The sequence below is a fragment of the Phyllostomus hastatus genome, unplaced genomic scaffold, assembly GCF_019186645.2.
Source record: "Phyllostomus hastatus isolate PE091 unplaced genomic scaffold, TTU_PhHast_1.1 phas_contig_196, whole genome shotgun sequence".
Classification (NCBI taxonomy): Eukaryota; Metazoa; Chordata; class Mammalia; order Chiroptera; family Phyllostomidae; genus Phyllostomus; species Phyllostomus hastatus.
In genome coordinates, this window is record NW_025333709.1 from 32,812,335 (window position 1) to 32,837,985 (window position 25,651).

Consider the following 25,651-nt stretch of genomic DNA (forward strand, 5'->3'; position numbering starts at 1 on the left):
TTGTCAATATATTTGTACAAGTATCATATGTATAGTTTAAATAATTATATAAGACAAAGGTATTTTAGAAAAATATTGTTGTCACTGATTGTTAACTATCATTATTTACAATTTAGATACTTTCAAGTCAAGGTATATTTAATGTCAAACAAAACAGTAAGAAAATTTTGGATTATTTTTACTACTACTCAATAGTATTTTTTAAAAAACTTTATTTATATATTTTTAGAGAGAGATGAAGAAAAGGGAGAGGGAAAGAAACTGCCTCTCACACGCCCCAGTGGGGACCTGGCCTGCAACTCAGGCCTGTGCCCTGACAGGCAGTCAAATTGGTGAACTGCTTTGTGGGACAATGTCCAACCCGCTGAGCCACACCAGTCAGGGCATCGGTAGTATTTTTTATGTGTTTGAGGCACCGAATGAGTGCACCATCATAAATTACAAGTTGGGAATTTGTAATCAAAAGTAATTTCTTATCAGTTTTGCAATACTTCTCCTTGTCTTGCTAATTTCTGTATTTAGGCATCCTTCAGGACTCAAGCAAAAATCCCTCCAGAGAGTTTTCCTTTACTTCCTCAGACTGAATTAAGTGTCCATCTAATGTGCACACCGAACAGCCTCTGTACCTTAAGCTTCAACTATACAGTTCTGTCACTGTAATAAAGCCTTTTAGTGGAGATATTATATATTTTGTACTGCCAGCACCTGCAATATCTGATATATCCAAGAAATTCAATAAATGTTCTATATATAAACAAATGAATAAATACATGAATAAAATTACTTGATTCTTCCAATATACATAGGAAGAATAAAGTGAACAGCTATACTTCATCTTTAATATCTTTCTGCCTGTAGTGTTTCTCAATAGAGGTATTATAGCATATTAAGCAGGGCAATTCTTTGTGGTACAAAACTGTCATGCATCCTGAAAGAATTAGCATCCTTGGCGCTTACCTGCTAAACTAAGGGCAAATGGTACCCCCAAAATAATGACAATCAAAAATATCCCCAGATATTCTAAATGCCCACAGGTGAGATTTACTGTATATGTAAGAATATTCTTTTTAAAATCTGTATTAGCTTAAAAACAATTTATCATTTCAAAATACTCAACTAAAACAAACAAACAAAAATACCTGGGACATGCCTTGTGGAACTGGTAAATTTGTGGCTTGAGACATCACTGGCTGTGTTAATGATTGACCAATAGACTGGGAATTTATTGACTAGAAGCAAAATAAAAAACAACACTGGAGTGATGATCATTCCCATACATGAGTACTTCTACCAGAAATATCACCATGGTACCTTTATAGCAATTATAATTTGCCTCACACTTTTTTAGGTCAGTACAGGAATGTCTCCCCATCTACAATGTTCCCTATTTATGTTTTTATCTTCCAAGGCATCTGCCACATTACCTTGCATGGGCTCTCAATAAAAGCTGACTGGACATAACTGAAAATCACTCATATTTAAACTCAGGCATAGAATAGATCTAAATTATCAGCTTCTCATAACTTAAAAATAAAATCTAATACTTTACTTGAAAAATAATTATAGTATTAATATGTTTGACACCTACTTTACAAAAAAAGAAAGAGCCTGAATGTCATACACCAACAACTATTTGAATTTTATAGAAAGGGACAATGAATCAATAAATTTCTAAAGATTTAGATGATTTTTTCCCTTTTAATAAATCTTTATTCCGCAGACCACTAATAAAGAGCTTACCTGACTACTAAATGACGACCTCCTTTGTGCCATCTTGTCATGAGCTGGTAAGTGCTGTCTGGGAGGAGTGCTGGTATCTGTTGGGATCTTTGTTGGTGTTGCTGAAATTAGTCAACAAAAACAGAACAGTATTAATATTTTACAAAATGCAGTTTTCAAAAGTGAATCTTAAAATGCATTTCAGTGAATATAAATAAAGTTTGAGTCTTTTTCTAAATTGAATCGATAAAAGTGAAGTCTACAACAGTAAGACAATTTCATTACTTCCTTTTTAAAGACAAAGAAAGGTTTGAAATAGAAAAACTTCAAATATATTAATGATTACAACTTCTACAACTCAATAGAAAAAAACAACTAGTAATTCAACTGAAAAAATGGCCTAAAAATTTGCATACATATTTCTCTTAATGACATGCAAACAACCAACTGAATTGACGTATGAATAAATGCTTATCACCACCAGTCATCAGTGAAATGCAAATCAAAAACACATTAAGATATCACCTCACACCTGCCAGGATGGCTATTATCAAAAAAAAAAACAAAAAAAAACAAAACAAAAGAAAACAAGTGTTTGCAAGAATGTGAAGGAACTGGAACTCTTGTACACTGTTAGTAGGGATACAAAATGGTGCCACCACTGTGGAAAACAGCATGTAGGTTTTGCAAAAAATTAAAAACAGAACTACCATACACAATCCAGTAATTCCACTTTTGAGTACTTATAAAAGGAACTGAAATCAGGATCTTGAAGAGGTATGAGCACTCCTATGTTCACTGAAGCACTATTCACAACAGCCAAGATGTTATAACAAGCTAAATGTCCACTGACAGATAAATGGATAAACAAAATATGGTATATACCGTGGTGGGCAAAAGTAAGTTTCCACTTGTTCGTATGGAAAATAATACAATAATTAGTAACTAATAATACAAAAATCCCCTGTATATACAACTAAAGGAATACTAATCTTTAATTTTTAAAAAGAAGGAAATTCTACAATATGTAGCAATTGGATGAACCTTGAGGACATCAGGCTAAGTGAAATAAGCCAATGACAGAAACACAGGAGTGCCTGACTTCATGATCTGGGGGATCTAAAATAGTCAAATGTGTTGAATCAAACAGAAAGATGACTGCCAAGGGCTGGACAGGGAGGAAAGTGGAGAGTGACTGAGTTACAGTGGAGCACAATGAACGGGCTCTAGAGATCTGCGGTGCCACATTGTACCTGCAGTCAACAGTAACGTGCACTTAAATTAAGAGGGCAGACCTCATTCTAAGTGTTCTTACCACAATAAAATGAAACAGTTGTTAAAAAAGAAAACAGCTATAGCAAGGAAAGTTTTTTCCCCTATGATTTCAGAAATTCTATGTTTAATCTTTAATGTTCTACCCATATGTTGAATAGTTCCTCACAATCTCTCTCCTCCTTACTAGTACATATAATTTTAATGCCCTGAGAATTTTAAAAAAGTTACTAATTTAATGACAATTATGCAAGTCTTTATAAAGACAACACTCTTTAAAAAAACTTTCAAAAACAAGAACACTTGTTTCAAAGTTCAAGAACACTTACTCGCTCTACCAGTAAAATAAAAGAAATAAACAGTTTTGTTTTCTTTTTGATAGATGATTAAAAAACAACAATATTAACACTATTACCTATATATTTTATAGGCTACTTCATAAACTTAATTCTTTGCTAAATGTGAGCAATGTGCCTCTTACTGAAAAGTTAAATACATTTCAAAAATGCAAAACTTATTTTAAAGTAGCATTTGATTAAAAATGCTGATACTAGTAACATGATTGAGAAATACTCTCTTTAAAGGAGTCTGCTGTCAAGCTGGAGTACTCACAGGAAGGGTCTGAGATTGCAGTGTGAGATGATTTTCTTGAACTCCGGGAGGAAGCAGAAGGGGTTGGGCTGTGATCGAACCTTTCCAATGCTTCCTTGAGACTGACTGTGTTTATACGATTATCAGACCCAGAATCTTGGCTCTAAGGAGAAAAGAGTAAAATAAACATTTTCTTGTAATCTAATTCAGAGATCCCAAATTATCAATATTACTTACTAACCCGTCTTAATCAAAATCAGTTTTTACCCATACATAACAAGGCAATGATATCCATGTACTTATAAGGTAAAGAAATGAAATTTATTTTTATAGACAGAAGGTTTTGGCTTTCATTCTTGATTCAAAGAAACAACACAAGCAAAAGAATGAAGATGGACTCTTACCACATAGTATACCAAAAACTAGGTCAAAATGGGTCAAAGATTTAAATATAAGAGCTAAAAACTATGAAACTTTTAGGAGAAAAGCTTTCTGACACTGGATTGGTCAATGATATCTTGGATATGACATTAAAAGCACAAGCAACAAAAGTACATCAGAGGGCAGTACACCAGAGTGGAAAGGCAATCCATGGACAGAGACAAAACACCTGCAAATCATATGTCCAGTAAGAAATCAGTACCAAGAACATACAAAGGACTCCTACAATTCAATAGCAAACCCCACTGAACAATCCAGTTGAAAAACCAGCAATGGTCTTGCAGACATGTCTCCAAAGAAGGTATACAAATGGCCAATACGGACATGAATAGATGCTCAATATCAACAATCATTAGGGAAATACAAATCAAAACCACAGTGACATACTACTTCATATCCATACAAATCGCTATTATAAAAAAACCCAACAGAAAACAACTAGTCTTGGTGAGAATATGAAGAAATTGGAACTCTTGTGCACTGCTGATGGAAATGTAAAGTAATGCACTTACAATGGAAAACAGTATGATGGCTGCTTAAATATTAAACACAGAATTAGCATATAACCCAACAATTCCATATCTGGGTACAAGCTCAAAAAATTGAAAGCAGGGGCTCAAATATACACCTGTTCACCCATGTTCATAGCAGCATTATTCAAAATAGCCAAAAGATATATGCAACCCAAGTATCCAATGATGGATGAGTAGATAACAAAAATATAGAGTATACACACAATGAAATATTATTCAGAAAATTCTGTCACATGCTACAACATGGAGAAACCTTGAGAACATTATGCCATATCAAATAAGTGAGTCATAAGAGGGCAATTACTATGCGATTCCACTTGCATGCAGTACGCACAGAAGTTAAATTAATCGAGTCAGAGAGTAGACTGGTGGTGACCAGGGACTTGAGGGAGGGAATGGAGAGCACGGATCAGTGGGTAGGGACATGGAGTTTCGGTTGAAGATGAAAGATGAAAAGGTTTTGGTGATGGATGGTGGTGACGGCTACACACCAGTGTGAATGTACTTAATGCTGCTGAACTGTACACTTTAAATTGGTTAAGATGGTAAATTTTGTTGTGTATTTTATCACATTAAAACAATAAAGAAAGTGTAAACAAAGAAAACAACACAATAAAGATGTCACTTTAGTTTATAGACCATCTCTGGCTGCTCAAAATCTTCCTCTTCATCCTAACTCTGACCTTTCTACAGAATTCGAAAATCCACAGGGATGATTCACCCAATAGCCTGTCCTGCCTGGCCTCTCTGCTTCTTAGGAACTCCTCATCTCCAAGCTTTTCCTCTATTCCACCTCAGTCATTCAATCCATACACCTTCTAGGACAATTTAGCTTTTTGGTTTTATTCCTACCTCACTGGCTATTTCCCCTTGATCTCCTCTGTGGTTGGTTCATCCTTGTCCCCCTCACCTCTTACTGCTGGAGTACCCCAACACTAACGCTTAGTACTTGGTTGTCATCTCTCTTTATATCCATTCCCTGGGTGATCAAATTTGGACTCGACTTTAAATCCACCCACGCATTGAAGTTTCTTAAAAATATATTTCAAATGGACCTCTTCCCTAAACTCCCAGTGGACCATGGTGATAACAGTAAACATGGTAAGAAAGGAGACAGTTGGAATGTATTTGGAAGTAGGGCTAGTTGAATTTGCTAGGCTTGAATACTGGCATGAGGGAAAAAGAAGAGTCATGGGGTAACAATCTGTATTACTTCAGTTTCTATGATGGTTCTCATTTCAGAAACCCTAGATTTAAGCACTTTTCTCAGAAAATTTCTTTTATTAAAATATACTGAATCTTCTTTTGTATATACAAAGCTTTTTAAAAATATACTTAATTGATTATGCTATTATAGTTGTTCTGTTTTTCTCCCCTTTATTCCCTTCCACTCTGTACCCCCCTCACATCATCATTCCCCCCCTTTAGTTCATGTCCATGGGTCATACATACAAGTTCTTTGGCTTCTCCATTTCCCATACTACTCTTAACCTCCCCTGTCTATTTTGTACCTACCATTTATGCTACTTATTCCCTGTACCTTTCCCCCCATTCTCTCTCTCCCCCTCCCAGCTGATAACCCTCCATGTGATCTCTATTTCTGTGAATCTGTTCCTGTTCTGGTGGTTTGCATAGTTAGTTGTTTTTGTTTTTTTTTTAGGTTCGTTTGTTGACAGTTGTGTTTGCTGTCATGTTACTGTTCGTATTTTTGATCTTCTTCTTTTTCTTAGATAAGTCCCTTTAACATTTCATATAATAAGGGCTTGGTAGTCACTGAAACATTCTTTCACATCAGATCCATGAACCATGCTCAGTACTTCCTGGCACACACAAGGTACTTAATGAAGTTTACTGAACGACTGAAGGATAATACCTCATATTGTCCCCTGGCAGGCTGCCTGTTTATCACACTTTTTATATAGATTCTTGACTATTTTAAATTCACTTATTTTCTTCAGATCAAAAATACCCGTGCTGGGGAACCTCTGACATGCCTCATGATGGGTCCTACACCTCCTGGTAGTCACACTCTTATAATTCCTCCCCATGACTGTAGGGTGACCTAGTGATTTGCTTCTTGTGTACAGGACATGATATCACCTCCATGATTAGGTTACAAAACACTCTGACTTTCATTTTGCTGAATTTTCTGTCTCTGGATCTTCTTGCATACTTGCTCTGATGGAAAGGGCCACCAGGAAAGGAACTGAGGGTGAACAGTAGCTACCAGTCAGCAAGGAGTCAAGGTCCTCAGTCCAAATATATGTGAGGAATCAGATCCTTCCATTGACCAAGGTGAGCCTGGAAAACAAGCTCACCTAGGTGAGATTCTGACCCAATTGATCCTTGAGATAACTGTGGCCCCCACTGACCCTTGACTACAGCCTTGTAAGAGAACCTGAGCTGACACCTTGACTGCAGCCTCATAACCAATTCAGAACCAGAGGTCCCAACTCAACTGCCTGGATTCTTAACCACAGAAACTATGAGTTAGTAACTGTGTTATTTTATACCATTAAGTTTTGTTACATAGCCATAGGTAGCTAATATACTACACTTCTACATGATATAATGATAAAAGAAACCAGCATTCAAATTCTGACTATAACTTCCCAGCCATGTGTTCTTAGGGAAGGCTACCTATCTCTAAAAACCTCAGTTCCAATATTTTCCAAGTGGGGATACTGCCTACCAGGTAAGGATGTCTGAGGTGTTAAAGTTGTTTTATAATTCATATAAAGAACCTAGCCATAGCCTACCATATTGTAGGCAATAAATAAAGGTTAGTTTAAATCTGAGACTGCACATGCCTGTCATTTGATTACCACTAAAAAGAAGACCCTTCAAATCTTTTAAATCCTCACCTGAAGACATGTTTTTATTGATTTTAGAAAGAGAAGAAAGGGGAAAGAGAGAGAGAGGAACACTGATGTAAGAGAGAAACATCAATTGGTTGCCTCCCCTATGTGCCCCAACAGGGGGTGTAATCCGCAAGCTAGGTATGTGCCCTGACCAGGAATCAAACCCATGACCCTTTGGTGTACAGGATGGCTCTCCAACTAAATGAACCACCTGGCAAGGGCTGACCCTTCAAATCCTTTTTAGAAGCAGAAAAATTTTTTAATATTAAATTTAAAATTTAACCCTGTCACAAGTGAGAAAATAATTTTCATATAAATTATTTTTCATACAAATTAAATTTCCTATAAATTATTGAGTCTTATTTTTCATGGGAAAGAAATAATTTTACTTAAACTGTGAGCTACATACTTTGTCAGCAGCTGTTTCAGGGAGAGACTCTTCAATGCCAAGTTCTCGTCGTCTTTCAGCCCTAACTTCTGCATAACTACAAATTAAAAAAAAAAAATAGAATTTTAGTGTTTGGCGTGCATTTAAAATACTGCAGATCTGCACTCATTCAGTGTTTGTCAGTGTTACTAGCTCATTGCTCATTCTAGGCTATTTTCCATGTGCTACATAAAGGTACTACATATTTACAATTAAGATATAGTGTGTAACATCTTAACTTGAATTTCATTTTTCTATATCTAATATAAATAATCTGTAACTGCACAGTTCTTAAATTAAGAGAAATTAAATAAAGAAAGAGTATGCTTGTCTACTCCAGTTTTCCTTTTATATGATTAACTGTGGTACATAAAATAGTTACAACTGCTGCTCTAACCGTAAAATTTGTGGTGAGAATTATATATGTATATATACCTACATTTTATTGCTATATAATGTATGTAGGTAAATTTAATAATACATTAAAAGTGTGTCAAAAATGAGGAAAACCATTTTGTAGTTCATTAACGAGTTATACATACAAAATTCACTGTTAATACTCCACATGGGTATTTCTGTAGTTCAGAAATTCTATAAAAGAATTTACCTTACTACAGTGTGAGTACAAACAATAAACTCTGGCCTTGAATTCCACTGATGATAAGTGATATAATAATGAGTTTGAAGCCAAATCCACTGTTGTCCTTTGGTCAGGAACCTGTAATAACAGGACTTGCCTTTCCCATATTGCATCACTAAAAAGACAAAAACATTTTTGATTCATATTGTAAGTAATAAATCTTCTTTTTAGTAGAGTATAATTTATATTTATATCTATATATATAATTCTTCTAGCTTTTCAGTAACATATATATCAATTATAAGAAAAGTCTATTCTGTATATATATAAGGTCTCAAGCAATTACTCTTCCACAGTGTCCAACCTACAGATAAATATTGCTGAGCTTAGATACTCTTCATACACAATAAATTTCTAAATACTCAATGAAGTATTCACACATTGACTTCCTCCTGCCTAGATATATTGAAGGTAATAGCAATAAGTAATCTCCCTCTCCTCTGACACTGTCAGTCCATTCTCTGTATCTATGAGTCTGTTTCTATTTATCTTACTGGTTGGTTAATTTTGTTTGTTAGATTCCACATACAAGTGAAATCATATGGTACTTGTCTTTCTCTGACTGGCTTATTTCACTTAGCATAATACTCTCCAGGTCCATTCATACTCTCACAAAAAGTATGATTTCCCACATTTTTACAGCCGAGTAGTATTCCATTGTGTAAATGTACCACAGCTTTTTTATACACTCATCTACTCATGGACCCTTGGACTGCTTCCAAATCTTGGCTATTGTAAACAACACTGCAATGAACGTAAGGGTACATATATGCTTTCAAGTCAGTGTTTTGAGTTTCTTTGACAGTATTCTTTGAATGTGACCCAGAATCACTGGGTCACAAAGGCAGGCACATTTTTAACGGCTGCACCAATCTGCATTCCCACCAACAGTGCACAAGGGTTCCCTTTTCTCCACATCCTTGGCAACACTTGATTACTTATTGATTTATTGGTGATAAGCCACTATGACAGGTGTGAGGTGATATCTCATTGTGGTTTCAATTTGCATTTCTCTGATGACTAGTAGCATTGAAAATCTTTTCATGTATCTGTTGGTCACCTGTTATGTCCTCTTTGGAGAAGTGTCTATTCAGGTCTTTTGCCCATTTTTAAATTGGATTGTTTGGGTATTTTTGGTGTTGAGTTTTATAAGTTCTTTATAAACTGTGGATATTAACCCCCATCAGATGTATCATTAGCAAATACATTCTCCCATTTACTGGGTTGTCTTTTTCATTTTGTTGATGATTTCCTTTACTGTGCAAAAACTTTTTAGTTTGATGTAGTCCTATTTGTTTATTTTTTCTTTTGTTTCCCTAGCCTGGGGAGATATATCAGAAAAAAATCTGCTATGAGAGATATCTGAGATTTGACTGCCTATGTTTTCTGCAATGATTTTTATGGTTTCAAGTCTAACATTTAAGCCTTTAATCCATTTTCATTCTTTTTTATAGTATAAGAAGGTGGTCTAGTTTTTTTGCATATATCTGTCCAATTTTCCCAACACCATTTATTGAACAAACTATCTTTAGCCCATTGTATGTTTTTTCCTCCTTTTTTAAATATTGAGTATAAAGGTGTGGGTTTACTTCTGGGCTCTCTATTCTGTTCCATTGATCAATGTCTGTTTTTATGCCACTATCATGCTGTTTTGATAACTATGGACTCATAGTATAGTTTGATATTAGGTAGCATGATTCCTTCAACTCTGTTCTTCTTTCTCAGATTGTTGCTGCTACTTCGATCCTTTATGGTTCCATATAAATTTTTGGAGTATTTATTCTAGTTCTGTGATATATGCCATTGGTATTTTGATAGAAATTGTGCTGAACCACAGATTGCTTTGGGTAATATGGATATTTTAATGATGTTAATTCTTCTAATCCATGAATACGGTATATGCTTATTTATATTCTTCAATTTCTTTTGGTGTCTTACAATTTTAACATCCTTGGTTAAGTTTATTCCTAGGTATTTTTTTAATGCACATGTAAATGGAGTTGTTTTCTTAGGGTTCTTTGCTGATAGTTCATTATTGCAATGCAACTAGTGCTGATAGTGTATAAAATGCACCTAGTTTCTGGATATTTATTTTGTATCCTGTTACTTTACTGAATTCACTAATCAGTTCTAGTAGTTCTTTTGGTGGAATGTTTAGGGTTCACTATGTACAGTATTTCATCGCTTGCAAATAATGAGTTTTACTCCTTTTCAACTTGGATGCCTTTTATTTCTTCTTCATCTGATTGCTGTGGCTAGGACTTCCAGTACTATGTTGAATTAACAGTGGTGAAAGCAGACATCCCTGGGTTATTCTCAATCTTAAGGAAAACACTTTTAGTTTTTGCCCACTAGTATGATGCTGGCTGTGGGTCTGCCATATATGGTCTCTATTGTGTTGAGGTATATTCCCTCTATTCCCACTTTGCTGAGAGTTTTTATCATAAATAGGCACTGGGGGTTATCTAATGCTTTTACTGCATCTATTGATATGATCATTTTGTTTATGCAATATATGTGATATATCACATTTATTAATTTGTGGACACTGTACTAATCTTGCATTCCCAAAATAAATCCCACTTGATTATAGTGTATGATCTTTTTAATGTATTGCTGGATCTGGTTTGCTAATACTTTGTTGAGGATTTCAGAATCTATGTTCATCAGGGATATTGGCTTATGATTTTCTTTCTTTGTAGTTTCTTTATCTGGTTTTGGAATTAGGATAATGCTGGCCTCTTAAATGAGCTTGGGAGTCTTCTCTCTTCTTGAATTTTTTGGAATAGTTTGAGAAGGTCAGGTATAAGTTTTTCTTTAATGTTTGGTAAAATGTACCCAGTCCAGGACTTTCGTTTGTTGGGAGTTTTTAAATTACTGCTTCAGTTTTATTAGTTTTAATCAGTCTATTCAGATTTTCTTATTCTTCCTGATTCAGTTTTGGAAGACTGTATGCTTCCAGGAATTTATCTACTTCATCAAAGTTGTCCAATTTGTTGGCTTGTAGTTGTTTGTAATCTTTTCTTACAATCCTTTGTACTTCTTTGGTGGCAGTTGTTACTTCTCCTCTTTCATTTTTGTTTATTTGGGTTTTCTCTCTTTTTTTCTTGATGACTCTTGTTAAAGACTGTCAATCTTATTTATCTTTTCAAAGAACCAGCTCTTCGTTTCACTGATCTTTTGTGTTGTTTTTTTTTTAGACTTTTTTCATTTACTTCTTCCTTCTTTCTACTCACTTTGGGCTTTGTTCTTTTTCTAGTTCCTTCAAGTGTAAAGTTAGATAATTTATTTGAGATTTTCCTTATTTTTTTGAGGTACACCTGTAATGCTATGAATTTTCCTCTTAGGACTGCTTTTGCTGTGTCCCATAATTTTTGGGTTGTGTGTTCTCATTTTCATTTGTTTTAAGGCATCTTTTGATTTCTTCCTTGATCTCCTTGTTTGGTAATATTTTATTTTAGCCTTCAGGTCTTAGTGTGTTTTTCAGTTTTTTTCTTGTCATTTATTTCTAGTTCTATACCATTATGGTCAGAGAAGATGCTCGATATGATTTCAGTCTTCTTAAATTTACTGAGATTTGTTTTGTGTCCTAACATGTGGTCTATCCTAGAAAATGTTCCATGTGAACTTGAAAAGAATGCATATTTTGCTGCTTTGGGGTGAAATGCTCTGAAAATATCAATTAAATCCATCTGATCTAGGGTGTCATTTAAGACTGCTGCTTCATTGTTGATTTACTGATCAGAAGATTTACCTGTTGACTGTAATGGGGTGTTAAATCCCCTCCTAGGACTGTATTACTGTCAATCTCTCCTTTTATGCCCACAAGATTTGCTTTGTATATTTAGATGCTCCTATGTTGGGAACATAAATGTTCATAAGAGTTATATCCTCTTGCTGGATTGCTCTCTGTATCATTATGTAGTGTCTGTCCTTCTTTGTCTCTTACCATAGCCTTTGTTTTAAAGTCTCTTTTGTCAGGTATAAGTATTTGTACCCCAGCTTTTTTAAAATTTCCATTTACATAAAATATCTTTTTCCATGCCTTTACTTTTAGTCTGTGTGTCTTTTGTTCTGACAGTATTTCCCCAAACACTCTGCAGATTGTAAGTTCTGCAGCCTTTTAACAGATATTAAGCCATAAAAAGGCAGGGGGAAGTTATAGTTAAATTAATTTGGGAAACTTTGTTAAACAGGCTTATTTAGTATTGTCAAAAACTTAAGAATGATACTGTATGTCAAGATTCAGAGGAGTGAATGAGGGGAAGGGGTAATGGATTGATTACGAAGTGTTTTCTAGTCTTCCTTGACCACAAAATCCATTTTGTATGGACTAGCATTCAATCAACTAACTTATTAAGTGCTGGTCAAGAATCAGTATCAATTTCTCTGTGTGTGTGTGTGTCATCATGAGCTTAGTGTCCATATTGTTTGATGTAAGTAATATTTTCTTTTACGCTAAAATGACTTCACTCTAAAAATTTTCCATGTGATTGATGCCATCATAAAACATGCTTAAGTTTCATATGGCCTAAGGCATCATGAAAATATCTTAAATCTCTAGAGTTTTAGAGGCTATTTGGGGAGGAGGATAAGGAACAAATAAAACCTATGACTAAAACAAAGCATAACTAGCATATATGGTCATGGGGTAGGTCTAGACTCTAATCCCATCGCTACCACCAATCACTTACCAGATTGTGGGCAAATTACTTGGCCTTGCTGTGCCTCAGTTTACTTGCAGAAAAAATAATAGTATCTACTTTCTAGAGCTGTGGTGATGAATAAACTGTTCAGAATAATGCAGGGCACAGTGAGACAATGCTTCTGCTATTAGTAACAATAATGACAGGTAACATTAAGCCCTCACTATGAGTTTCCGGCAAGGTTCTAAAAATGTGTACCTACCTCCTGGATAGACTTACAATACTTGTAACTCAGAATTTATAAAGTATTCTAATTTTTTGACATACTACTGCATTCTCAAAAAAATCTACTTCTCTTACTCCAGATGTAGCACTTATACACTTCAGAATGAGGTTTATTAGATATCATTATTATAAAACTGTACTTACTATTACAGACTGAAATATGTAAAGGAGGAACCAGTTTAATTTAAACTTAAGCTATGATTCTTACTGGACTGGTTATACACATAAAATACAATCTATTATGTTTCAAAATATAAAATGGTTAGAAGTCTCTTTTTTAACACTTTCAATTAATACAATAGTTGTTTATAGGATTAAATACAGTTATCATCACTAGAAAGATTAAATTCTACTTACAGTGCTCATGACATTTTGCCAAATTTTCTAGGTCATCCACATGATAGTAATCATAGCCTGATGTTCCCAGAACTTCAAATGGCAAATATCCTATTATGGGTGGTGCCCTAAATAACATATAAAACAGTATTATAACTTTCCATAATGAGGAATATTCCAACTAGAAATCAATTTTAAGGGGAACTTTTATTTTTTGTAAAATGGATAATGGACTTACCAAGATTAGAAAAAGTTTGTCCTTGAAATCCATTAATTTAAACACTTATATGACTATTACCTTTTTATGAAATTTAAAAATGGAATTACCTGTGATCAAGAAATAGAAATTTCCATTCTAAACTATGTCTAGATGTAAACTCTTCATTGGGTTCTTCGACAGTGCACATTTCCTACAAATAAATTAATAATTAAAATTCAGAAATACTTTTCTGTCCTAAGAATCCTAAATATTGTTAGCCATAAAAATCATTATTAGATAACTTTTCCTCAAGCAATTTTTAACACATTTTTATATTCTAGTACTATAAATGTGGCAATAAATAAATGCAGGCTTCTAGGAGTACTTCTTTTACATATTTCTCCATTTATTCGCATGCCTACAAATCCTAATTCTGAAATCAGATCTCTCTCCTGAACTACAGTTCCACATTTCTAACTGTCTAGATGTTCCCCATCACAAAGTCACTATTTCCTAAAATGAGCTTAATGCCTTATTCCTTATACCCAGCTAAAATGATTCTCCATCTCATTACAAAATATACCTATGTCGTATCAATAATCCAGCAATCTGAGCCACAATGCACTTTTGTCTTCACCTTTCACCACCTAAATGCCTACTACTAAATCCTTTCAAATTCACCTAAGTTAAAAAAAAATCTATTTGATCCTATTCGTCTTCAGTGTCTCAGGTTTAGACTTCAGCCCTTTGCCATCACTGGTTCACAATACTGCCATAGCATCTCTCCAAACAGGTCTCCTTGTCCTTCAACCCATATTCTGTTCTGGCCACAATTACCTTACTGACACCTAAACACAATTACGTAACTTCCCAGCTTAAAAACCTTAGTGGTTCCTTATTCTGCTGGCTAAAGTTGAAATCTTCAGCATGGAGAAACAAAGAAACATACACATTTCACTTTTGGCCTCTGCTGACTGTTCTAACATCATTTCCCATGATCTCCACTCCCTCCACACACACGATAACCCTAGACTCTAGTCATACTCAACACTGTATTCCAACCTGCCTCTGAGTCCTTGAATGATCTTCCCTAGCACAATGCAGTGATAAAGAGTATGGACTTTGAGAGAAAAAGAATTAGAATCAATTCCAGTTCTGTCACTTAATAGCTTTCACTTTGGGAAAGTAACTTAACTTTCCTAAGCCTCAGTTTCCTTCTATATAAAATGAGGATCACACTACTCATCTACCTATAGGGTTGTTTTAAGAATTAAAGGAGATAATGCATGTAAAGTATACAGCATGTAATAAGCACTTAATATTATCCACAGCTTTTATTTCCTAAGATTAAAACAAGAAGAGTGAGACTGGTTTAAGATCTTCTCACTGCTAATTCATCACTTTGTCCTACAATATGGTATCTCCCCTAAAAATCTCAGCCTGGCTTACTTGCAGTCACTTTCTTCTAGTGGTTGAATTATTTCACTGTTCCACTTTGCTACTAATCATCTGCTTGTGGGACCCATGAAATAAAAACAAATTATTTAAAATTTTAAAACTGAAAAGGTAAATTACATGCAGTAAAAAGCCACTTGTATATTTCTAAAGAAAATTCCAAAAAACAATCTTTAAAATTACCTACATTTTTGGCCTTTCCCCTTTAATGAGGTTATGAACTATACAAAAAAGCATCCTAATATTTTACACAAAAGCAGGACAACAGAGATATATAACTACTGGTTAGCAGCAAAGGACATATATTTCAAAATGGAATTCTATAATTTATTAAGTGCCTTGGTAAGTCATTATTTGCTTCAAAATTATTATGATCATGTATAGTTGAAGACTCTTGGCCATCACTACCTTTAATGTTTTCAGGATGTTTCAGTTATTCTGGAAACAGCAAAAAATTTACATAAAGGTGGCTCTCAAAATATAAAATTAAATCCCCTTTAGGAAATAAAATTAGAAACATACCTTGATGAACTGAGGTGTAGCTAATCTGACAGTAGCTACAAAACAAACTCTATCTTCATAAGAAGGCCTGTGTGTGCGTTGTATAGTTCCTTCAAAACCATTGTGCGCGGAAGTAGATACTAAAACAATAACAAAGTATGTATTATCACTTACTCTGGTAAAATTTAGTTATTATTGATGTTCAAACATTGACATCATGTCTTTGACAGCATGATGGAATATCAGACTAAAATACATTTTAGAGAAGTATTTTAACTCACCATTGTTTAAAGATTTGAAATTTCCTATAAATTTCACATATTCATAGGTAGATGGCTCCTTTGGGTCTATTGTTCCTCGAAGCATATGACAACAGAATTCTAATTGATTTTTTGCTGAGGGGGAGAAAAAATATATTTGTGATTTATCATGAGTGCTGTAACCCATGAAATAATTATAAAAGTTGTATAAGTTTATAATATTTTCTCCAACAGCAGTCCTCAATGACATCTTATTTAGTCCATAAGTGTAGTACCTTTAGGAGATGATCTCATATCCTTAATAGAGAAAACAGATATAAGCAACTCCGTGTTTCCCCATTTTTACTGTTCTTTCTACTCATACTTCACTCTAATTTCAAAGAATAGTTTTGCTTCCCATATTAAAGTTAATGCTCCTATGTCTACTGTGAACACATGATTTTCTCTGGGACCAGGACCACACCACTGTTAAGCATTCCTTTAGCATCCATACCTTCTCTTCTTTGAGTCATTTCTTCCTACTTTTAAATTTGCTCCTGGTCTCTAGTTCTTCTCATTTTCTTCCAACAAGCTACCCATTCACACCAAAGGTATACATTCATACATACTTATATACACACACATATATTTGTGTGTATGTGTATGTATCTTAATTCTTGGACAGTTAGTTTTCTATAGAATTTGAGGGTTCAAAATACCAATAACTTTTCAAATAATTAGTATCAGTATTACCATTTAATTTCAAATTAAAAATCATGAAAAAAGTGATTGAAGAAAATACCTAATAACTAATGACCAAATATAGTGTTATAATAATTTCAGATTTTAAAGAGGATAATTTAGTGAAGAAAATAAACTATCTGGTCAAATTAATTTATCCAATGAATCTAGGAAAAATGTCTGATTATGCCACAATATTTATTTTGTAGTTCTCAAAGGCAGAAACTATTTTTGGCACTTCTATGACACTGCACAAGTGCCTGGCACATAAGATATATCCAATAAGTGATTTTTTAATTATGAAAGCAAACAATTTTCTTTATTTAATAACTCTAGCCCTGGCTGGTGTGGCTCACTAGATTGAGCGTCGGCCTATGAACCAAAAGGTTGCTGGTTTGATTTCCGGTCATGGCACATTCCTGGGTTATGGGCCAGATCTCTGGTTGGGGGCATGGAAGAAGCAACCAGTCGATGTTTCTCTCCCTCTCTTTCCCACTCCCGCCCCTTTCTCTAAAAATAAATAAAATCTTAAGAAAAATAATTTTTAAAAATACAGAAGGTCTTTTTTTCCCCAGTTTCAGTGTCCTACTGGCTGATTATAGTGAAAATGAGAATGTTTAATTTTCTCTCATTACATAAAATACTTTATTTAAAAAATAAAAATATATTGCATAGTTCTATTTTTGTGTAAAATACAATTTTATGGCTTAACTAGTATAAAATAAGAGATGGGATTTCAATATACTCTAGAATAGACTTTAAGATACAGTAATAATTCCATATTATATATTTCTAAAATTTTTAAATGTTCTAATAAGGTATATGGAATGATGCTATGTGTTAATTAATTAAACATATCTGCGTTTGTCACAAAATCATAAAACAGTATAACATAGTCACAAAGTATAACATAACCAAATATAATTAGCTTTTGGCGTAACAGCTGCTACTTACATTTTAAATATTCCGGGGTTAATGAGTCACTTTCCAGCAGATGAGTAGAGAGTATTTTATAAACCTCTGAATGTTCACTCTCTGGGATAAAATTAAATACACTTTGATCCACAAGATCAGACTGAAAAAAAGAAATTCAAGAAAATAACTTTAGTGACTCATTTCAAAAGTATATTACTCTTAAAACATCAGGTAAATATGCAATTAACTTCTGATTATTTGTGAAAACTGACAAATATCGAGTTACAGAACACAACTCTAAAAACAAGAGAAAGCAGAAGACAGTTAACATGACCTCCCTGCCTCTGATACTAATGTCATCACATCCATGATTAATATGACCTGGAAAGTTTGATAAATGATACCAACAGGTGAGTTTCACCAAATTTGAATATTTAAAATATAACAGGACTAAGAAAGTTGATTAGAAAAATCTTTGGCTACAAGACATAGCCCTACCAAATTTCCGAATCTCTGGTACTTTATGGTGGTATATACTACAGCAATGGACCAAAGGACTAGTCACAGACTGGGCAAAGAGATTTGACTTAGGTGTCATTTTAACTGTCCAAAGTGTCCTTTCTTTTTTATTTCATTATTTCCAGCCATTTATCCTATAACCCACTGTTAAAAAGTCCTGCCCTTAGCTACCCCTCCCCCAAACTGCAAGCGATATGTTAAACATAATCATTGCTCAAATATGGCTTTAGTTATGATTCACTCATCAACTGTAGTTTGACAAACAGGGTGCCTGCAATGTGCCATAGCTATGGAACCAAAGATCAGTATGATAGTTCCTATCCTCAGAACCACTGACAACAAAACAAATTAGTAACCTCACATTTACTGCCAAATCCAGTGTATTCCATTCGGTTTTTCTAAATTTTCAAACTGCTCTGTGGAATCCTGGGGATACTGAGATGGCACCTCAAGGACTGTGTGTAGAGGAGAGGGTGGAGGGCAGGAAAAGTGAAAAGGAGCCGCAAAGGCAGGGCTAAGGGTCTTTCCCCTTGTATTCATAAAAACACTTCCACTTTTGTTTTTTTTTATATTTTAAACATTGTAAAGATTTTTTTGAAGAAACAGCTTCATAGCTTTAAAAAAAATCCTCAAACAACAAGAGAGCCACTTGGGAGCGGGGAGGAGGGAAGTGGGAAAGTGTTTTTCTATACAAGCCATACATCCACACTTCCCTTCTCCAGCCCTCGAAGTCCACGCCGTGAAACTGAACAGCCTTCCCCTCTTTCTCCACATATTGTATCCTCCAACTTTCAGAGATCCAGTTAAAATTATTTCCTTCAAAAAAGTATTCTTTTAACACCATAATCCACAGTAAAAATAATAAAATTCCTTCAGTAGTGATTACTTCTATCTTTCATTTCTGAATAAAAATATGTCAATTGTATTTTAATATCTATATTCTACTGCCCATAAGTAAACTAAAGGACCTATCTTACATATCTTTATTTCCCTCCCTTCAAATCAAGGCACATTAACACTGTGCATTGCATATAACAGTTATTAGTACAATAAATGATTCCAGATTACAGAGTTACTTGGTGAAGGCCTTACTAGGGGAGCCAAACTAAAAATATACCTGTTTTTAACAAGAATATTTTTTCTCAAACTCTGAAAAGCCTCTAAAAGTTATACACTGAAAATTCAGGCATGTGTAACAAAACTGATAGAAAACTGCCTTTTATTGACAAAATAAAATAGAGGCATATGATATTAATGTACATTAAACATTTTAACAGAAAAAAAGAACCAAAACTTTTATTTTGAAAGATTATAGTTCTCTATTATTTATTCTCACTGGCAATTACTTTTATTACTTCAGTAAATTATAAATTTACTTATGTTACCCTTGCTTTTCCAGCTTTAAATTTATAGGTGGTTCATACTCATAGAAAAAAAAAATATGGAGACTTTTGGCCAAGACAAAGGCATAGGTAGATAAGCTTTGCCTTCTCGCACAACCAAAAGGACAACAAATTTAAAAACAAAAAATAATCAGAGCTGCCAGAAAATCAAACTGTATGGAAGTCCAACAACCAAAGAGTTAAAGAAGAAACATTCATCCAGCCTGGTAGGAGAGGCAGAGATGGGCAGCTGGGGTGGAGCAGACTCATGGCAAGGTGACAGCTAGAGGACCGGTGCGAGTGAGGTGGCAGCTGGTGGTCCAGACGGTCCCACATTTGCATGCAGATAAACCGGGAGGAATAAATGGGGAGTGAGACAGACTACACAACCCAGAGTTCCGGTGAAGGAAAATAAAGCCTCAAAACCTCTGAATGAAAAAGCCTGTGGGGGTTGTAGCAGCGGCAGAAAACTCTCAGCTTCACAGGAGAGTTCACTGGAGAGACCCACAGGGTCCTAGAACATACACAAACCCACCCACCCAAGAATCAGCACTAGAAGGGTCCAATTTGCTTGTGGGTAGCAGAAGAAGTGACTGAAAGCCAGCCAAGCACCTAGCAAGCAGCACTGTTCCCTCTTGGACCCCTCCCCCACATACAGTGCCACAACGAAGGGAAGTGGGTTGCCCTGCCCTGGTAAATACCTAAGCCTCTGCCCCTTACTACATAATAGGCACGCCAAGATGCAGAAAAAATATGGCCCAAATGAAAGAACAGATCAAAGCGCCAGAAAAAATACAACTAAACAATGAAGAGATAGCCAACCTCTCAGATGCAGAGCTCAAAACACTAGTAATCAGGATGCTCACAGAAATGCATGAGTATGGTCGCAAAATAGAGGAAGAAGTAAAAGCTATGCAAAGTGAAATAAAGGAAAATGTACAGGGAACCAACAGTGATGGGAAGACAACCAGGACTCAAATCAACGGCTTGCACCAGAAGGAAGAAATAAATATTCAACCAGAACAGAATGAAGAAACAAGAATTCAAAAAAAAAAAAAATGGGGGGAGGCTCAGGAACCTCTGACACAACTTAAAATATTCTAATATCTGAATCATAGGCATGCCAGAAAAAAAAGAACAAGAGCAAGAAATTGAAAATTTTACTTGAGAAAACAATGAAGGAGAACTTCCCCAATCTGGCAAAGGAAATAGACTTCCAGGAAGTCCAAGAAGCTCAGAGAGTCCCCAAGAAGTTGGACCCAAGGAAGCACACACCAAGGCACATCATAATTACATTACCCAAGATTAAAGATAAGGGGAGAATCTTAAAAACAGCAAGAGAAAAGGAGACAGTTACCTACAAAGGAGTTCCCATAAAACTATCAGCTGATTTCTCAAAAGAGACCTTACAGGCAAGAAGGGCCTGGAAAGAAGTATTCCAAGTCATGAAAGGCAAGGACCTACATCCAAGATTGCTTTACCCAGCAAAGCTTTCATTTAGAATGAAGGGCGGATAAAGTGCTTTCCAGACAAGGTCAAGGTAAAGGAGTTCATCATCACCAAGTCCTTATTATATGAAACATTGAAGGGACTTATCTAAGAAAAAAAAGATCAAAACCATGAACAGTAAAATGACAACTTACAACTATCAACAACTGAACCTAAAAAACAACCAAAAACAAAAACAAAGCAAACAACTTGAAGAGGAACAGAATCACAGAATTGGAGATCACATAGAGGGTTATCAGCAGGGAAGGGGTGGGGGGAAATGGGGAAAAAGGTACAGGGAATAAGTAACATAAATGGCAGGTACAGTATAGACAGGGGGAGGTTAAGAATAGTATGGCAAGTGGAGAAACCAAAGAACTTATGTGTATGACCCATGGACATGAGCTAAGGTGGGGGAATGCTGATAGGAGGGGGGTGCAGGGTAGAGGGGAATAAGGGGAGAAAAATTGGGATAACTGTAATAGCATAATCAATAAAATATATTTAAAAAGTAAAAAAAAAAAAAACCAATATGAATGGTTAGTACAGAGTGATAGGATCACCAGCACTGCCTTCCCACCATTCTACTTCCCCTGAAAACTTTATTGCAGGGGTGTCAGGCTCTTTTTCACTGGGGGCCAAACTAGCCTCACAGTTGCCTTCAAAGGGCCAAAATAATTTTAGGACTGTATAAATGTAACTACTCCTTAACCGCTAAGGAGCTGAAATTATATTTAGCTCTCTGAAGGCACCCAAGAGGCTGATGTGGCCCCCGGTGAAAATGAGTTTGACACCCCTGCTTTATTGTCTGAAGTATCAGAGTTACCAGGCAACTAATTAATTAACTAATGTGTCAAATTTTCCATTAACCACTACATTAAAATCTCTAAATGAAAAATAAAATTAAATTAAATCTCTAAATGAAGCTAATCATACTTGATATTGCCCCGAAGGGGGCAATGATGATTCAAATGAAAGAAAAAAGGACAACTATCTTGATCCTTTTATCTCCTTCAATCATTTTCATGAAGAAATGTAACTCCTGCTGACTAACTCGTATGATATAAATCAATAGACTGTCTTTCCTACATGTTAGGTTAATATGATTGTTTTATGGAAATTATGCAGTTACCAATTATCTTTTCCCTCAGGTAGACAGGCCACTGGCAGTTAAATAATAGCTGTACAGAGCTGCTGCTTAGAAAGGACTGAAAACTCCTCGGAGAAAGAGTTAAGGATATGTTAAACATAACATGTTTTTTTAAACAATTGCGTTCCTTATGTACAAGTGTGAAACATTCTGACCCTACCAAATAAGCTTTCATAATTATGTAACTATTCAAAAAATTCTATACTGTATTTCTACATATTTCAGATAAAGATTGTACTGACTTTCTTAAAAGACATTTGTGTTTAGATCTCCAAACTATCACATTAAGAGGAGTAGAAAAGGCGCACCCAGTATCTTAATAGTGGCCCTTTTAGATCTGGACTCTGTTAAGCATAATGTGGTTCATCATCTTCCCTATATTACTTGGTTACAAATTTAATATATTCTTTCTGAGGAATACACTTAACTAAGCATGAGGAAATCAATCTTTACCTGTAAAATTTTACAAATATTAAGCTTGTAATATAAGTAAGACACTGACTTGGTGCCTTGAAAGTTCCACAAATGTTAACTCCAGTTTCTCTAGGTTCATATTTCTTGCTGAAAACATACAGGGGTTAGGCTAAGGATGTCTAAAATCATTTCAGGCACTAAGATGGCATGACCCTATAACTTAGTCATACAAAGCCAGATCAGGAGAAAAAAATCTGTAAGTTTCCTTTCCAATCACAAAATGAATAAAGCATCTATGCTCAATTGTCAGCCACAAATAGGTTAAATGTGTCTGATTTACTAAGTATGAAGTGACAAAGTTAAGAAAACATTTTATTTTGCAGGACTTACAGAATCAGTCTTGCAATGTTATAATCAGATTTAAAGTTTAAATTATAATTTGAAGTCCTACTGACCACTGATTAAGATGGCAAGTTTTAATTTCTCAACAAAACTGAATTATAAACACTAAAACCTAACTCAGAGATTTGCTAATGTTTTTTCCCTTCTTGCAACAGTCAAAATTTTATTTTAAACAATAGGTGTGTATATTAAGACACAAAGAAAGGACAGCATTGTTTTATAGCCTCTGTTTAGCATCCACTACAGTTTAATTATTGACAACCCCAAAAAGAGAAAGTCACGTATTTTTCCCCTTACATTTGATCCTAAATATTCTTCTCCTTAAAAAACATTTGTTTCCTATTCCCCACCCCCGCAAAAAACACTGTTTTACATTTTTAAGCCATCAAGTAATATACAATTCAGCAATGTCAGTGATGTGAAAGTAAGTATCCATAGTAACTGGTGAGCAGAAAAAAACTATCAATAAAGGATACTATTAACTTCGTATGGAATGAAATGGGTCTACAGGAGCAGCAGCAGCAATCTCTTCTGCCCAAAAATTCACCTGCCAGTCTAGATACTTTGGCTAATACAAACAATTAAAAAGATCCAGGTAATGTTAGTAACAGAGGAAACTGGGTGTGGGTCATGTGGGAACTCTCTGTACTATTTTCTTAACTTTTCTGTAATCTAAAAACAATTCTAAAAAGTTTTTTTTTTTTAATCCAGGAAGAAATGGAAAGGTGAAGAGGGTTTTCATTGAGGAAGGGAATGTTAATGATCAAATGCTTAGATCCCAACTAGATCTGTCACGTGTTATCTATTGCAAAAATCAATTAGACTCTACCTCACTAAAGATTCAACACCAGTGTGCCATTAGAAAGGAATTTGTTTAAAGCAGCCACATCGAATAGCCTACTCATTTTTACGCATTCGATAAGAAATTATTGAATGCCTCCCTGAGAAACTAGCTAGCCCATGTAGATAGAGATAAAATTCCTGCATTTAAGAAGCATACACCTACCAAAATTATCCTAATACATAGAAAATTATAATTCACTGTGTCATGATGGCAACGTGCATAAGGTGATATAGGAAAAAAAGGGGAAGGGCATCTAATTCTGAATGAAGTTCAAGGAAAGTGCCTAAGAAGCAGGCTTTTACAGTGTGACCACACTGTAAATGATGCTCTGATTATGACTAAATTAAAAAAAAATTTAAAAGATTACATAGTTTCTATAAATACATAATGAAAAGAAAATCTATGCAATTATATACAGTGAAAAAGTATATAATTATACCTTTATTTAAATTCCTTACTCTTATTTTAATCATATATTAATCCTACAGTGGGTTTCTTTTCCTAGCTTTTCTCACTATGTGATTTTTAAAAAAAGAGTTGCCCAGAACACTCAGTCAATCAATCTGTCCTTTTCTCTGCCCGTACTAGTTTACTTACATATTCTATAATCTCACTGTTTACTCTCAATTTGTAGATGTTGGGCTAATCGCCTCTTACTAGAGTTTACTGTTAAAGAAAGCCCCTGGAAAAGCATTAAAGCCGAGTCATTTTCTGTGTGAGCCAAAGAAATCAACAAATTACTTACTGCCTGCCTTTCTATAAAAAACTTATCCTTTTAGGATCTGGTCTTTTAAGTAAAGCATCCATTCTGTGCATCAATTATGAAGTGGCAAAGTGATCACAGGGAGGAAGATAGTGCTTTCCAAAATCTCTTGAAAGAGACCTTTACGAAACAGGTATTTTGTATTGTTATAAATTTTCAAGAGACAGACACTCTAAGTGTAATTTATAAGTAACTTTAGAATATTGATACTGCAAGTCCTATCTTAGATAAGAACATTACATATCAAACAAAAACTTCAAATTCATTAAAACCATCAACTGCAGCAGAACACCCAACAGTGTCTAGCAGAGAGGTGATATTCAATAAATACCTGTTGAGTAAAACCACAAACATGTAATTCTGGTATTCACCATCTTTATCAAAATTACACAATTAAATTTGTTTCTAATTGTGTACCTTTAAGGTCATACTGATAACAAATTGAACATGGCCATTATAGCATTATCAATTCAAGCCACATAGCACAAAAGTTCTGTACCTATTACTTTAAGTATGTTCTTCTAAGTCATTCTTTTGAGAAAATTATTTGAGTTCCTCCAGCTGCAACAAGTATATCAGTAGAAATTTAGTTATTCTCAAGATACTCTCAGTGATTTAGCAACATCTTCACCAGCCTAACTAACAAGGAAACACTGAAAACTCTGCATTAAAAAAAAGAGGGCAGGACAAAGAGAGGTTAAATAAAACGACTGATGAATAATTACTACAGATTACAGACTCATGACTGAACTGAGAAATCACACCCATGTCAAAACACGGACGTTGTATTTTGAGCTCTCCTCACTCTGCCTATTATTCAGCACTGTTCTGGAGGTACATTTCCTAGTGCTTTACAATGTTTATAATAGGCATCAAATAAGAAAGAGA

General features: G+C 34.7%; 1 protein-coding gene across 21 annotated transcripts in view; it reads right to left on the bottom strand.

Moving 5' to 3' along the window:
- The window catches only part of CLOCK (clock circadian regulator), a 121,183-nt gene that overhangs the window by 24,254 nt on the left and 71,278 nt on the right, over positions 1-25,651 (bottom strand). For 20 of the 21 annotated variants that reach the window (XM_045834229.1, XM_045834232.1, XM_045834225.1 and 17 more), the window contains 10 exons: positions 17,841-17,961; positions 16,188-16,301; positions 15,928-16,046; positions 14,079-14,161; positions 13,773-13,879; positions 8,452-8,599; positions 7,827-7,902; positions 3,604-3,745; positions 1,741-1,841; positions 1,140-1,229 (listed from right to left, as the gene is read on the bottom strand). In XM_045834229.1, the coding sequence (XP_045690185.1) occupies positions 1,140-1,229; positions 1,741-1,841; positions 3,604-3,745; positions 7,827-7,902; positions 8,452-8,599; positions 13,773-13,879; positions 14,079-14,161; positions 15,928-16,046; positions 16,188-16,301; positions 17,841-17,961 (1,101 nt within the window). The remainder of the gene's footprint in view (positions 1-1,139; positions 1,230-1,740; positions 1,842-3,603; positions 3,746-7,826; positions 7,903-8,451; positions 8,600-13,772; positions 13,880-14,078; positions 14,162-15,927; positions 16,047-16,187; positions 16,302-17,840; positions 17,962-25,651) is intronic. The other variant, XM_045834234.1, reaches the window with a different exon arrangement.